The following is a 14461-nucleotide window of genomic DNA, read 5'->3' as shown; positions in this document are numbered from 1 at the left end:
GGATCTTGGGCATGCACGCACACGCACCTGGCGTGAGTTTAAGCCACCAGGCCTGGGACTCAAACGGCGGTCGACTACATAGGAGTTCAGCAACATTGCCATTACACCAACTGCTGGTTCCACATTTACTTAATTTTATAAAACAAATTCTCCCTTTATAGTGTGAATTGCTCTGTCATCTAGATTTGTACATATTTGTCTAAGAAATTAGTTTTAAGATTCATGTGATGAATGGAATCCTTTTTATTAATTTATGCTCTGAATATAGACTTTCATTCCACCGAAGAGTTTATTTATATGTGCTTTATATATAAATTTCTAAAATTCTTATGATGATTTATGTTAATTTATATATTTATAAAATTTATATTAAAATTCTATATTAACATATAAGAGATATTCAAAGAGTTCATGAAAAATTGTTATTATGATGCAACTAAGAATGGATTTTATTGTTTTTGCACCAGAATGAATTTATACTTTAAGTCCCTCTTTCCATGAACTTTTGAAATCACTTGTTTATCTTCTGATAAGTCAGCAAAAGAATTTGGTCTCCAATCTATAATGCTGGATTTTTAAAAATGTAAAATAGATTATAAATGTGATAAGTGAAGGAAAAGCTACGATGCAGATTACCTGCTTCTGTTTTGTTGGAGATTGGGAGTCACGAAGCATCTTTCTCACCTGCACCATCGCTATTTCATCTCAGGTCCATATTGGTGTGGAAATTCAGCCGAACAGGAAAAATTTCCTGATGTCTTATTTAACACTACGCCTCCTACGAGTTGTCCTCTCTACTTTTCTTGAAGTTAGACACTGGCAAAACTACTGTCATTGCCCTTGCTTTTTGCCTTTGCTGCACATTTACTTTTCGACAGGCTTAAATAATAGCTCAAATGATTTATGCCTGTTGAGTGATGTCTTCATTTGCTCTATTCACATTCCTTTTTTTTTTTTTTTTAACTAATGGTCTGGTGAACACCTAGTGTAGGTGCATTTTATTAGAGAGTATATTCCTTCTAAATGCTGTTCCTAAGCTGAAAGAAATGGGCCATAATCATATAAAAGTAAAGTATCTCTTTGTAGAATTTATAGGGAAAGGAATGTTCTTATTCCTGAGGCACAGAACATAAGAGACTTTTTCCTCTTACTGTAAGATTGAGGCACAGAACATAAGAGACTTTTTCCTCTTCCTGTGAGAAAGCTCTTTATACTAATGTTGATTAAGTGTACCACATCAACAGCTGTTGTGACATATAGGAAAATGAATTATTCTGTTGAAAATTCTTTCTAGAAAGAATAGATCTCTTGAAGCTTTTAGTTATCTACAATTTTCTTTTCCCTGTTAGGGTAGGAGGGATGGGTTCCTAGTGCCTACGAATTGCTTCACTCCTAGTTCATAAAATTGCAATTAATAATGATGAGCTAAGATCATTCTGGATTTGATGTACTGCCTTATGATCATTGAAAGAGAGTCTTTAAATCTGCTATTTAACAACTTATAGGGACTTTGCACTGATTAATTCATCTGGTCATAGTCTCAAGGCTGACAAGGCATCTTCTAGGCCTTCCATTCCATTGGGATCAACATCATCATTTTATATAAAATGAACTTACTACTTTATAGGTTCACTTGGAAAGAAATTTCAGCTGTCAGCTGTAGGATGTACCACTGGAATTTAATTTGTTGACCTATGAGAACACGGAAGATCTCATCTTTTACTGAACTTTCTAAACATAAAATAAGGTTATTGGAGAATCGAAATGATTCTAACATTTGAACCTCAGTAGAAAGCTAATACATTTAAAGTAAGTACTTGCTTTCCTGAAATATCCAGTACTTCATCAGCACCATATGCCAAGTTCTTAAGAAAATATTATCCCTTGTGGAGAAAAGCAAGGGTCGTTGGTACTGGCACTTACAGTAGACATTATGTTGGCCCTATGTAACGTAATTTGTCTCCATATTCTAATGCTAGAACCCTGGATTCTCTCTGAAGAGCATCACTCATTATATGTAGACTTGCAATGCTGTCAGTCAAGGTTTCCTGCTTTGCCTAGCCAAGGTTATTGAGGTTTCTTCCTTGGAATTGGAGTCATGAGGAAGGGGATAACAGGGGTAGAAAAAGTATGCGAAGCTAATTTATTCCAAGAGTGATGACCTGAATATATTGTGAAGTTTCAGTCTTAGGTTCACCAGAGCTGTATTAAGTCCTACCTTTCCTAGTCTTGGGTTTTCCTTCTGGACTGTGAGCTACCCCACCTCACTTTTGATAATGAACAAGTTTGAAAGTAATATGACATTTTTTGATGTTTCCTTAGCTTACAGGCATTTGAGAGTAAAATGCAGTGGAATATACAGTAAAAATTGTATCTTTAATAGACATTTCCAGGGCACAGAATTTATTGAAATCCAAAATGCTGACTATGGCCTATGGAAGGCTCGAGGGTCTGTTCCCAGCCACATTTCCTACACTCATGGATGTCAACCTTCTTTTGGATTAAGATATTCCAGTAATCCTTATTTTTATTCATTTTTTGGAGCATGGCATGGTCTTTACTACTCCACTATCTTTAAACTTGCCAATACTTCCACTAGAAATGTTATTTCATTTCTATTATTCTCCCATCAACTGCTGCTTCTTCATCTTTCAGGATTAAGCAAAATCTCGAGGCTTTCTTTATCACCATTCCTCAAAGTAGATCACTTGAATAGTAGATCACAAAGTAGATCAAGTGACTGACTTTGAGTAATGTGTCTATTGCTCAGTTGTCAATTTTCATGGGGATGCCTTTGAAGCAATTCATGCTTCAGCTGCCTCACCCAGATCTTCTGACTGTCCCTTCCTTAGCCAGTTTCTCTCTCCTCCTTCATTCAACATTCCCATTATACAATGTCTCAAGTTCAGAGTTAGCCCTTCATTCCTTTCCAGTGACCCACACCAAGGTACAGCTAGTTCCGTTGGGTCTAACTCCAAATTGATTCCAAATCTAATTCTCCTTTTTCCATCCCCCCCCCCACCACCAGGATATCCTGTCCCAGTTATACTCTTTTGCTTGGTCAACTGCAATTGTCTCCTATTTTATTATTTCTGCTGCTTCTTTCCACTTCATAAAATATAAGTGCTTTTACCCCTTTGCTTAAAATCTTCAGTGGCAGGACCAGCAGTTAGCATAATGGCTATGTTGCTGAACTCCCATGTAGTCGACTGAGGTTCAAGTCCCCGACCTGGTGATTTAAACTCACGCCGGGCGCGTGTGTGTGCGTGCCCAAGATCCCGAGAGGAGACTGGAGGAGAAGGGATTGCAGTTTGGACATCCCCTCTTGAGGGCGATTTCTCGCTTTCTATCTCTCTGTCTCTGTCTGTCTGGCGAGCACACGTGCCCTATAGCAAAAAAAAAATAAATAAATAAACCTCTCAAAAAAAAAAAAAAATCTCCAGTGGCTTCTAATTTCAACTGGGAAGAAATGTCCAAACTGCTGACCATGGACAGAAATGTCTTGCATTATTTTCGACTTACACATTTCCTTCCTCCTCCCTCATTTCCTTTCCTTCCTTCCTTCCTTCCTTCCTTCTTTCCTTCCTTCCTCCCTCCCTTCCTTCCTTCCTCCCTCCCTTCCTTCCTTCCTCCCTCCCTTCCTTTCTCCCTTATTCCCTTCCTTCTACCCCCCTTCCTTCCTCCCTCCTTTCCTGTGTGGCTATTTGGAACCATACTTCTTTGCGCAGGTTCTTCTCTCAGATGGCATGCTCTTTCCAGATTTTTACACAGGTGGCTTCTTATTACTTGTTTCAGCTCAAATAACTTTCCTCAGAGGAAACTTCCTTGGCCACTGGTTCTAAAGAAAACTCTCCACACCAATCTCTGTCACATCATCTTGTTTCAAAGCTTCAAAACTATTAATTACCCTCGTGAAATTATCTTCTTCATGTCCTCATTTTACTTATTTATATGACTTGCAGGAGCATATTTTCATAGATAATTGTTCTATCCAATATGCTTAAAACCAAAATGGCATTTTATTTGTCTGTTACTTTTTCTTCACCCTTATTTTGGTTATCATCCAACACATTTTCACAAGTTAATGGAATCTACAGAAGCAAGAGCTAATGATTCCATTTCCCATGTTTACAGAGTAAAAGGAATCTCGAGATGTGCTACTCTTGAAAATTAACAATTTAAAGTAGGCATTAATGTGGCTTAATTTTTAAGCTAGACACAAAAAAATAGTCCTTTTAGAAATGAGAATTATCTGAGTGAGCGAATTAGCATGGATTAATATTTAGTCATTATAATAAAGCACTTAAGTACATGAGTTCCTTGAGGGCAGGAACTATGACATTTTCATATTTTGGCATCTTTTTTTCTTTGCCTAGCGTATTGCCCATGAGATCAAGAGGAGCCACATAAGATAGTCACTGAATTGAATAAAATGCATATTTCAAAATTATTTTAATGTTCATGATCTGAAATTATTTTCTGAGCAAATGAAGAAAATTGTCTCCATTTAGAAATAAGGGAAACCCAATGATTTATAGATGTCAATAGATATGAGTCTCACTTTCTTCATCTCATTCAAAAACATGTCAGAAATGATATGGGGAGGCCAGCAGGTGGTGTGGTGGTTAAAGCACTGGAACCCTTCATGATCAACCACAGTTTAAGTTCCACACTCAGCATCTTGAGACTCACACTGGGCATGTGCGTATATGCCCAAAATCCCAAGGGGAGATTGGAGGAAAAGGGATACAGCATGGTCATTCCCCCAGGGAGTGATTTCTTGCTTTCTATCTTTGTCTCTCTGGTGAGTACATATATCTTATAGCAAAAAAACAAAAACAAAAACAAAATAAACAAAAAATAAAAAACAAAACCTCTCAGAGCCAGCAGTTAGCTATGTCGCTGAACTCCCATGTAGCCAACTGCAGTTCAAGTCCCTCACGTGGTGGCTTAAACTCATGTGTCCATCCCCCCTGGGGGGTGATTTTTCTCTCTTTCTATCTATCTGTCTCTCTCTATCTTTCAGGCGAGCACATGCACCCTATAGCAAAAAAACAAAACAAAACAAAACAAAAACATTCTCAAAGAAAAAAAAGGAATGCGATTATTTTTTTTTTTTTTGGAGAGATTTTGCTATAGGGCCCATGTGGGGTCGTCAGAGAGACGGAAATACAGAAAGCGAGAAATCACCCAGGAAGGATGGCCGCAGTATAATCCCTTTTTCTCCAGTCTCCTCTTGGGATTTGGGGCATGCACACACACACATGCCTGACATGAATTTTAAATCGCCATGTCTGGGACTTGAACCACAGTTGACTACATGGCAGTCTAGTGGCCTAACCATTACACCATGTGCTGGTTCTGAAATGAGATTCTAATATTATGAATTTGAAGCTTTGTGTTATATTGAGAAGGAAATTTTTTGGACCTCTAAACTGTTTCCCAATATATTGTTATTAGTCTCTAATATTTATTTATTCTGTTTAAATGATATGTTCTGTGTTTAAGGTAAAAAGCCATTGATGACCCAATACCTTTGTATCAATACTAAATCAGTTTTGGGAAGTTTCTGTGACAGTGTATCTGGCGATTCTTAAATCACCAAAGACTATAGTCAGGATGTGACTGCCTACAGAAAAGTAGCTGTTATTTATTTCAGAATAACCATAGAATTCACATTTACCACATTATTTTCATCCTGGCATTTATCGAATGCCATGGTGGATTCATTTCCCACTTTCTTTTTTTATAAGTCAAACTTTTTTCTGTAAGCACAAAGTTTTTCTTTGGGGTGGCATCCAATTTGACAGTATTCAATAGAGCCAACGTCCAGTTAGAAGACTACAAAACTACTACTTTGGTTCATTGAGGGTACTTGTAGCTTGAGATGATGATGTTCTTCCCTCACTTGTCACAACCATGAAGAGAATGCCACTGATACAATTATAGTTAGCTAAGTTTTTTTTTTTTTTTGGACAAAGTTTTATTCCAGTGTTCTTAATTTCACATTTTTTAGATCAATTGATTGGTGTTGGCATAACTCTTACTTATATATACATATATGTGTATGTATGGAGATAGACAATCCATGCCAATGTAGCAACAGTTATGAAAAATCGACTCAGGAAATGTATTAGATTTTGTTTAGAGACATATCCAGTTTTAAAATGGCAGTCTTTTAGCTGAAATAGACCCACAAAACTTGACTTCATTTGTCCTGCACGATACTTTGTTGTTGTTGCTGTTATTACTTAACCTTTAGTAATCAGGAGATTTTACACAGAAAACCAGATTACCCATTTCTCCTGAAAAATCAGGAGACACTGTAAGAAATTGTGTGCTCTTCGAATACTGGTGACAGCTGTGATTTTAAACTGCAAATAGCAACAATTTAAGGGCTTCCATCCCTTCATCTTGATGTTTCTCTTCCGTATCAAATGGTGTAACGTACAGGCACTGAAATGCTTACCCAGAATGCTCCCTGGCTTAATGGGGTATTACATGCCATCCTATTCCACCTGTAATTTTTCCCCCCAATTTCTATGTTATATCAATTTTTCCTCCGTAAAGTTTTTCACATGTGAGCCTATTTTCTTTGTCTCCTTGTTATGACTTTTATCCAGGTCATGTTTTCCTCACTTGAGGGCTGCTGAATGCCCTGCTGTCTCAGCCATCACCATCCTTCTTCCGTAATCTTCCTCCGCCTGCCCCACCCCACTGTGCACAGCAGTTGCAGATTTACAAATGAATATGCCCAAATTATGCTTTCTACATATTGGTCTCGGCCCTCAGACCTGGAGTGCCAACACAGAACCAGTGTCCAATGGCTTCACCCACACTTGGCAGTCAGCCCATTTCCCCCCTTCATTTTGTGTTAGACCACACACAGATACGTAGCCAAAATGCCCATTTCCTTGGCACCAGAACAGGCATCTTCCAGCCTCTGATGCTTTGGTCCGAGCATTGCCTCCTGTGCAAACAGATGGTGGCTGCCTTCAAGACTGACCTTTCGAGACCACCTCAGTCCCCAGTGGAATGACACAGCTCACCTTGCCTGGTGATTATTTCAAAGTCATCTTGATTCTCTGATTACCCTAAAACAAGGTTCCTCCATGTACAGTCCCTGGATATCTTACCTCAGCATCACATCTCTCACTTTTAAGTATTTATTCCTTGGATCCACCTATATCCTCCTAAATTCTGTACGTTGAGACCCAGGAATCTTACTAAGCTAAAACTTGAAGAGTTGAAATTTTAAAGGCCACATGACTGATATTAGTGGGAGATTTCTTGACAGTTTGACAGAAGGGAAAACAGGATTCAATTCATTTCAAAATGAGTGCATTTCTAAATCTGTTTCTCAAACATGATTGACCCTAATTATTGACAACAGCTATGGGTGTGACTTTTGCCAAGTCTTTGACAATGGCACGGACACTATCAGGTCCATGATCCGTCTGAGGGAAGGCAGAAAGTGAATAAGAGCCTCTTCACTTTGGGGGGCACAGGCAAGATTATTAGACAAGAAGCTTCTTGAATGCAAGAATGTGTTTTGTGTTTTATATTCTTTGTAGTTCTCAAGCCTTGTCCCTAGTAGTACCACAATTAAGTGTCTAATCAAATTGCATAAATCATGTGAATGTTGGGAGAAGTTAGGAAAGCACATGAGTACTCAGAGTGGTGAGGGTGATGGTAACACTTACTGATGTCCTGCCCCCTGTGAGGTCAGGCATTACACCTGTGCCCTTGTAGGCTACCCTGGTGAGTGTTCGCTCCAATATTCAGAAGGCATTGACTGGATTACACAAATTTTGCACTGAATATTTAGTTGGCATTCCAGAAGGGGTCGATAGAGGCACTATGATGTGAGTTAGTCACTTGCTATTCGTAAGGAAAACTTTTGAACAACTTAAAGCATCTTTCTTTCTTTCTTTTTTTTTTAATGGGGAGAGGGTGGATGATGGTGAATTTAAAATTCTGACTGATGATTGTAGGGAAGTCATTAATTAAGTGACTAATTAATGAACAGGACAGAATCTGGAACCAGAAGACTTGACTTTGTGATTCAGCTTGTGAGGGTTGGAGCGAACACTTACTGGGATAGCCTACAAAGGCACAAATTTACGAGTCTGAGCACACTCCAAAGTCTCTTTAAACCTCAATCTCTATATCTGTAAAATGCAGACAGTATGCCTCCATACCAGGTTGCTGTAGGCAGCAAATGAAGAATGCATATAAAACACTGTAAAGATACACAGTACTGGATCAGCTAATGGATGTGGCTGACTTACAGAGTTCATGTCCCAGACCACCTGGTGGCTAGAAAAACATACGAGGTTCATGTGTGTACGTGCTCAAAATTCCAAGAGGGGAATGGAGACGAAGGGATTATAGTGTGACCATCTGCCTGGGACATGCTTTCTTACTTTCTCTCTCTCTCTCTCTGTCTCTCTCTATCTTTGTCTCTCTCAGCAAGCACATTTACTCTATATCAAATATTTTTTTATTTTCAATTTTATTTTATTATTTTTTTTGGAGAAGTTTTTGCTATAGGGTGTGTGCGCTTACGAGGAAGAGAAAAACAGAAAGCGAGAAATCACCCCCCCCCCCCAGGTGGAAGAGCCATGCTGCAATCCATCCTCCTCCATTCTCCTCTCAGGATCTTGGGCGCACACACACACATGCCGGCATGAGTTTAAGCCACCAGGTCTGGGAGTTGAACTGTGGTCAACTACATGAGAGTCGAGCGACATAGCCATTACGCCAGCTGCTGGTCCCTATACCAAAATTTTTTAATGTACCAAAACAAAGATATACAGTGCTGTTTATGAAGTAAACCAAAGAAACATAATTACACTATTTTAAATCATGTTTTAAAGAGTAAAAAAATATATAAATAATGAAATTTTATTCTCACAATCCCGCAAGGCAAGTCCTATAGTCTCAGTAAAGAAACTGAGGCTCAGAGAAGTGAAGTAATATACCACAGTCACACAACTACTAAATGTCTGAGCTAAGATTTAAAAGCCATGCCTGCCCGACTTCACATGACACTTTCTTACACTTACAACAGTTTGTCTTCTTTTTTTTTTTTTTTGAATAAGCCAACCCATATATTTTTTCTTAACATTAAAAAAAAATTATGTTTGAAAACTAACTCATCCTGATAATTCTCAATTAAGACGTTGTCATCTAGCATCTGGCTCAATTTCCTTTTATGAAATATGGTAAACATAATTTGAGTGTAGCTCAAATGAAGTGTCCAAATGGGATAAAACAGGTCACCTGGGAAATTAGATTTTATAGATTACAAGAATTCAATGTCTAAGTTGTACTTAATGGATGCAATTTTTTTTTTTTAAGAAAATTCTTTAGGAAACAAATGATTGGTCTGTCAATGTCTACATTATTTCTAACAAGTAATCTATGGGATGGAGCAATTACAGGTTGTCAGGAAAGTCATGATGTATTTTCCTATGCAAAAATACATCATGACTTTCCTGATGATCCAGTACAAATAAATAATATAAACATTACTGTAAATAGTAGTGAAGGACATCTCTGTAATTTGGGATTTATAAGAAAACACAGAATCTGTGATCCAAGTTCTATTTTTTACCTTCCACATAGTTTTCCGTTCCACATTGTTTTAAAAGGATTTTATTGAAGAGAATCTTTAATAAAAAGAAGTTATAGAGTTTTCTAGCACGGTGGCTTTTTGAAAATAAAGATTCTGATACTACATGATGTCTGCATCAACTTCTATCCTTAAATAAAGTCTCTAACAAAAATGAGCCCCTACTATTTAATTGGGTTTTTTTTTTTAAGAAAATTCTTTAGGAAACAAATGATTGGTCTGTCAATGTCTACATTATTTCTAACAAGTAATCTATGGGATGGAGCAATTACAGGTTGTCAGGAAAGTCATGATGTATTTTCCTATGCAAAAATACATCATGACTTTCCTGATGATCCAGTACAAATAAATAATATAAACATTACTGTAAATAGTAGTGAAGGACATCTCTGTAATTTGGGATTTATAAGAAAACACAGAATCTGTGATCCAAGTTCTATTTTTTACCTTCCACATAGTTTTCCGTTCCACATTGTTTTAAAAGGATTTTATTGAAGAGAATCTTTAATAAAAAGAAGTTATAGAGTTTTCTAGCACGGTGGCTTTTTGAAAATAAAGATTCTGATACTACATGATGTCTGCATCAACTTCTATCCTTAAATAAAGTCTCTAACAAAAATGAGCCCCTACTATTTAATTGGGTTGCTGGACAATTGTGCAAAAGGAATGATCATTAAAGATAAAAGTAAACACATTTATAACTGAAGTTGAGAATAAGGTGGGATTAAGGATAATAATGAATGAGAGATTATGATAAAGTTGGAGGTGTTGATTTCAACACTGAAGGAAACATTTCTGAGCATAGATCATGTCCTGACCAGTAACTTGAGCATTTTTTCTTTTGGAATTTAGTAAGGTGGTAGTTAAATTTAGAGCTGTGAGTCACATAACCTGGGGTTGAATCTCAGTTCTGATATTTCCTAATATTTTCATTTTCAGCAAGTTATCAAATTCTTAAGGCTCTGTTTTCTTATCACTAAATTAGGACTAACAATGGCCTCTCCAGGTTGTTAGGATGATTCATCATAGTCACCAATTAATGTCAGTCCATATTGTGGATGTTGTTGATGTTATTATTACTGTTTTGGTGGTATATAATGTGCCATATTTAGTATTACAGATCATTCCTGGAGTGAACCAAAAAACATAACTATACTATTTTGAATCATGCTTTTAAGAGGGAAAGATTCCCATGACTCTATAAATTAATAGTTCAGAATTTCAGCTCCTTAAGAGCTATTCCTTTACATTTTAATAGATCCATGAAATGGTCAAAGAGTTAATTAATTAATTTAAAAAGCACAGCATATCTATTTGGATAAAATATTTAACCAGTTTCCTTTAAGAGACATTTAAGGTATTCATAAAAATCAAAGATTATACAACTAAGCATTCTAGAAAATAATCACAACTTTAGATATATTTTCAAAAGTGCACAAATTTGTACTCATTATAGGAGAACATATTGATCTGTGTGTGTATTTCAAGCAACCAGCTTACGCATGCTGCGCCCGTGGCTGACAGCAGTCTCCCCTGGGAAGGTGGCTTCTCTAATGGCAGTGAATGGCAATTCTATTTGTAGACATTATTTCCTAAAGCATGCATTCATTTCTGTGATTATTGTTTTGAAACACTTGTCTTCAAATTATTTAGTCTTCTTGGCTATAAAGGAGGAAAATCTATAGCACTACAAGAATCTCCCAAAGAATATGTCTGAGTGAAATTGCATAGTAAGTCTTACCAATAAAACACTCCTGTTTTCTGTAACACGACTGCAAGAAGTATTTCACTACTAAAGATCCTCACACTACCAGTTAGGCCACATGTGTATAAAAAAGAAAGGAAGAAAATCAGGAATGCTAATATCATTTGAACTGCTGGAATAGTTTTCTCCTTTTTCCACGCTATCTCTTGCTAATAAACTAAAAGCTCTATTTTCACACCAATAGAATCAAAAGCAAGAAGACTTACCTTCCTTCAACCAAGAAATGTTATTTTTATCATTTTCGAAGTGCTCAGCTGTTCTTACTTTTATCTTTTCCGGCTCAGTTTCTGACATCTAAGTGGAAACAGAATTTGTGATATAAAAAATTCATTAAGAACCCAAATTTATAACATTGAGCTTTATATTTAGAGACTACTGCCATATTATAAGAAAAAAAATATCTCTATAGATTTTCTGTTCAGTGTCTAATGTTAAGTCTTACGTTTTATCTACTTGTGTTATTTTAAAACATGACATTAAAACTAAACTTTATATGATATTTCATTGTTCAGCAATAAAAATCTTAAAATTTCCAAATGTGAAAGAATAACAGTGAACAACTAGCCATGAATTTGAACGATACAAACAGACATTCAGTTGTTGTTTTCCTGGTTTTTTTTAGAGCCTATAGAGAAGCATGCTGACAGTGATATACAAAGATATAAATAACAATAAAACACAGAAGGACCTTTTCTGGGGTTTATTGGGTGAAATAAGAACCGTATGACTTAAGCCAGGCCCAGTGGAGCTCCCTGAAGGTGTTGAGCAGATGTTACTGTGCACCTTCAGTGCAGTGCACTTGACGTTCATGGCTTGACTGCAGTGAACTTGGATACTCCGCTCACAGCAGCACCGCAGTGTACTTACCTGTGTGATCCAAAAGGAGGCCCAAAGTATGGGACTGGAGAGCAGCGTGTGGCAGCCTCCCGCGTCTCTCAATGTCCAGCATTCTCTACCCTGACAGAAGTGAACGAAGAAGCAAATACACTCCCTCCCTGGGTGGTGCTAGATTTGTATTCCTGCCAGAAGCATCCAACTTGCGGCTGAGAGGTTTTTTTTTTTTTTAAAGGTAATATAAAGCCCGTGGTTCAAAACAATAAAAATCTTCTCCAGGCTAGCACTTATTTAAACTGACACTCTGCAAAACAGGGTGAAAATAATGAACTCTTTTGGAATGGACAACGTTTCTTCTGTCTTCTTCCTTCCACACCCATCATTCATTACTTAGGGTTAATATTAAACAATGGAGAAAAAATATATACATTAAAAAATATACATAGACTATCCGGACTAAAAGAAAAGGGGAGGGAAACCTTTCAAGCAACATTCTTTGAAAGTTCATTCTGAAGCTGCTTTTTAAAAAGATTTTTTTCTTGTACTATTTTATAAGCAATAAGAAAACATTGCAACTTCTATTGATTGTCTGCAAATATTTCAAAGAACATTTGGAATAACATGCCCAAGAAGATTTGTCATTAGGTTCTTAGTTAAGGATAATACTGTTTTCAGTGCAGGCTTATAAACAAATGCAGTCTATTATTCTTAGAAGTTGTCATTTTTTCATGATGTTAAATAATAGGTATTTCCTGTCCCAAGTTGGCTAGCCTTTTCCAGTGTCTTTACCTGGGTACCTTCTGTTATCTGATTGCTTTGTATCTATTTTTGTGTGTGTGCCATTATATTTTTTAATTTTTTATTATTATTTTACCTCCTTCCCAACTTCATTTCTTCTTGTATTTTGCCCCTAGTATCATTGTCTTTAAAAACTACCTTGATCAGCCAAATTTCAAATTAAGATAATTATCTATTCCTCCCATTATCAATAAGATACATTTTAGATTGTTTAGACACTAGTAAGACCTTGAGTTGTCAAATTCTATCCATGATTTTCAATCTGTGTCCTACAAAGTCTGAAGATTTTTGGAGGATCCTAACCTTTCACCCCACCTTATTGTATTGCTGCTGCTATTCTTTAAACAGTCCTGCTTCTATAATTAACATTCCTAGAACTTTTTCCTCAAAGTTCCATCTCTGCCCTTTTCTTAAAGGCTTTCTTGCCCTCTCTAATGAAAGAATGATCTTTCTTTCTTTGGTCCAACTTGTTACTATTGAACATCATTTTTGTTTTCTGTAAACCTGTTTTTCTTCCTGATGTGACTACAAACCCTTTGAAGGCTAAGCTTCTGTCTCAGTATTTTATGCACCTCGCTCAGTATTTGACATGATTGCTCACAAGTTAGTAATTGTTAGATAAATAAAACCAGCACTATAAACCACTTTTTCGTTACATTTTCCTTTTTCCCAAAGTTGTAGAACACATGCAACTGCCAAATTGTTCTCATTTGTCTCTTCTCTGTAGTTAGTATTTTATATCTCTTCTTCATATGTGTTAAGACCTTATTAGTTTAATAACTGTTCTTTTAAAAGGCAAATTTGACCTATTATTGGAATCAGAAAAACATTTGGTAAATAATAATCCCAGTGATCTTGAAGCAATGAACAGAGACAACGTAGGAGCTGAAGAAACTCTAAAGCGAAACTACCTATGCAAAAAGAGATAATAAATTACCTGGAGAGAATGAATGAATGAGCCAGAGACACAGTGGAACAGCTTATTCCTCCTAGTTAACTTTCATTTTTATTATAATTTTACATCATGTAATAATTATTATTTTTCTACAGAAGTAATATTCTTTATTTTTAATTTTTAAATGAATTTGGATCTCATGATTATAAATTATATAACATCTCCTCTACTTGCATTTGTTAAGGCAAGGAACCTATTCCTATCCATGAATATGTGATGCTTCTAGGTTTATTATGAAGCCTTTCTGGGGTTCGTTGATCATTTTTATAATTTTCTAATTATGTCCAACTAAACTGCTTTTCAATTTTCTGTCCTAAGAGCATCCCATTACTCAAAAGCTTGTCTGACTTTCTCACTTTGGAGACTATGAAAAACTCATGGCTTGTAATTTATCTGTTGATTATTCTTGATTTACACATGCTTTTCACTTATAGTTATTATATGTGTTTGAGACTCAATAGTAAATGAATTG

General features: G+C 36.4%; 1 protein-coding gene across 2 annotated transcripts in view; it reads right to left on the bottom strand.

The window, feature by feature from the left end:
* MDFIC2 (MyoD family inhibitor domain containing 2) overlaps nt 1-11696 on the bottom strand; it is a 140229-nt gene extending 128533 nt beyond the window's left edge. For both annotated transcript variants that reach the window (XM_027776553.1, XM_006160348.1), the window contains exon 1: nt 11609-11696. In XM_027776553.1, the coding sequence (XP_027632354.1) occupies nt 11609-11696 (88 nt within the window). The remainder of the gene's footprint in view (nt 1-11608) is intronic.
* Nucleotides 11697-14461: the final 2765 nt, after the last annotated feature.

The sequence above is a fragment of the Tupaia chinensis genome, unplaced genomic scaffold (assembly GCF_000334495.1).
Source record: "Tupaia chinensis unplaced genomic scaffold, TupChi_1.0 Scaffold000682_1, whole genome shotgun sequence".
Taxonomy (NCBI): Eukaryota; Metazoa; Chordata; class Mammalia; order Scandentia; family Tupaiidae; genus Tupaia; species Tupaia belangeri.
This window is presented reverse-complemented; position numbering and strand designations above follow the sequence as displayed.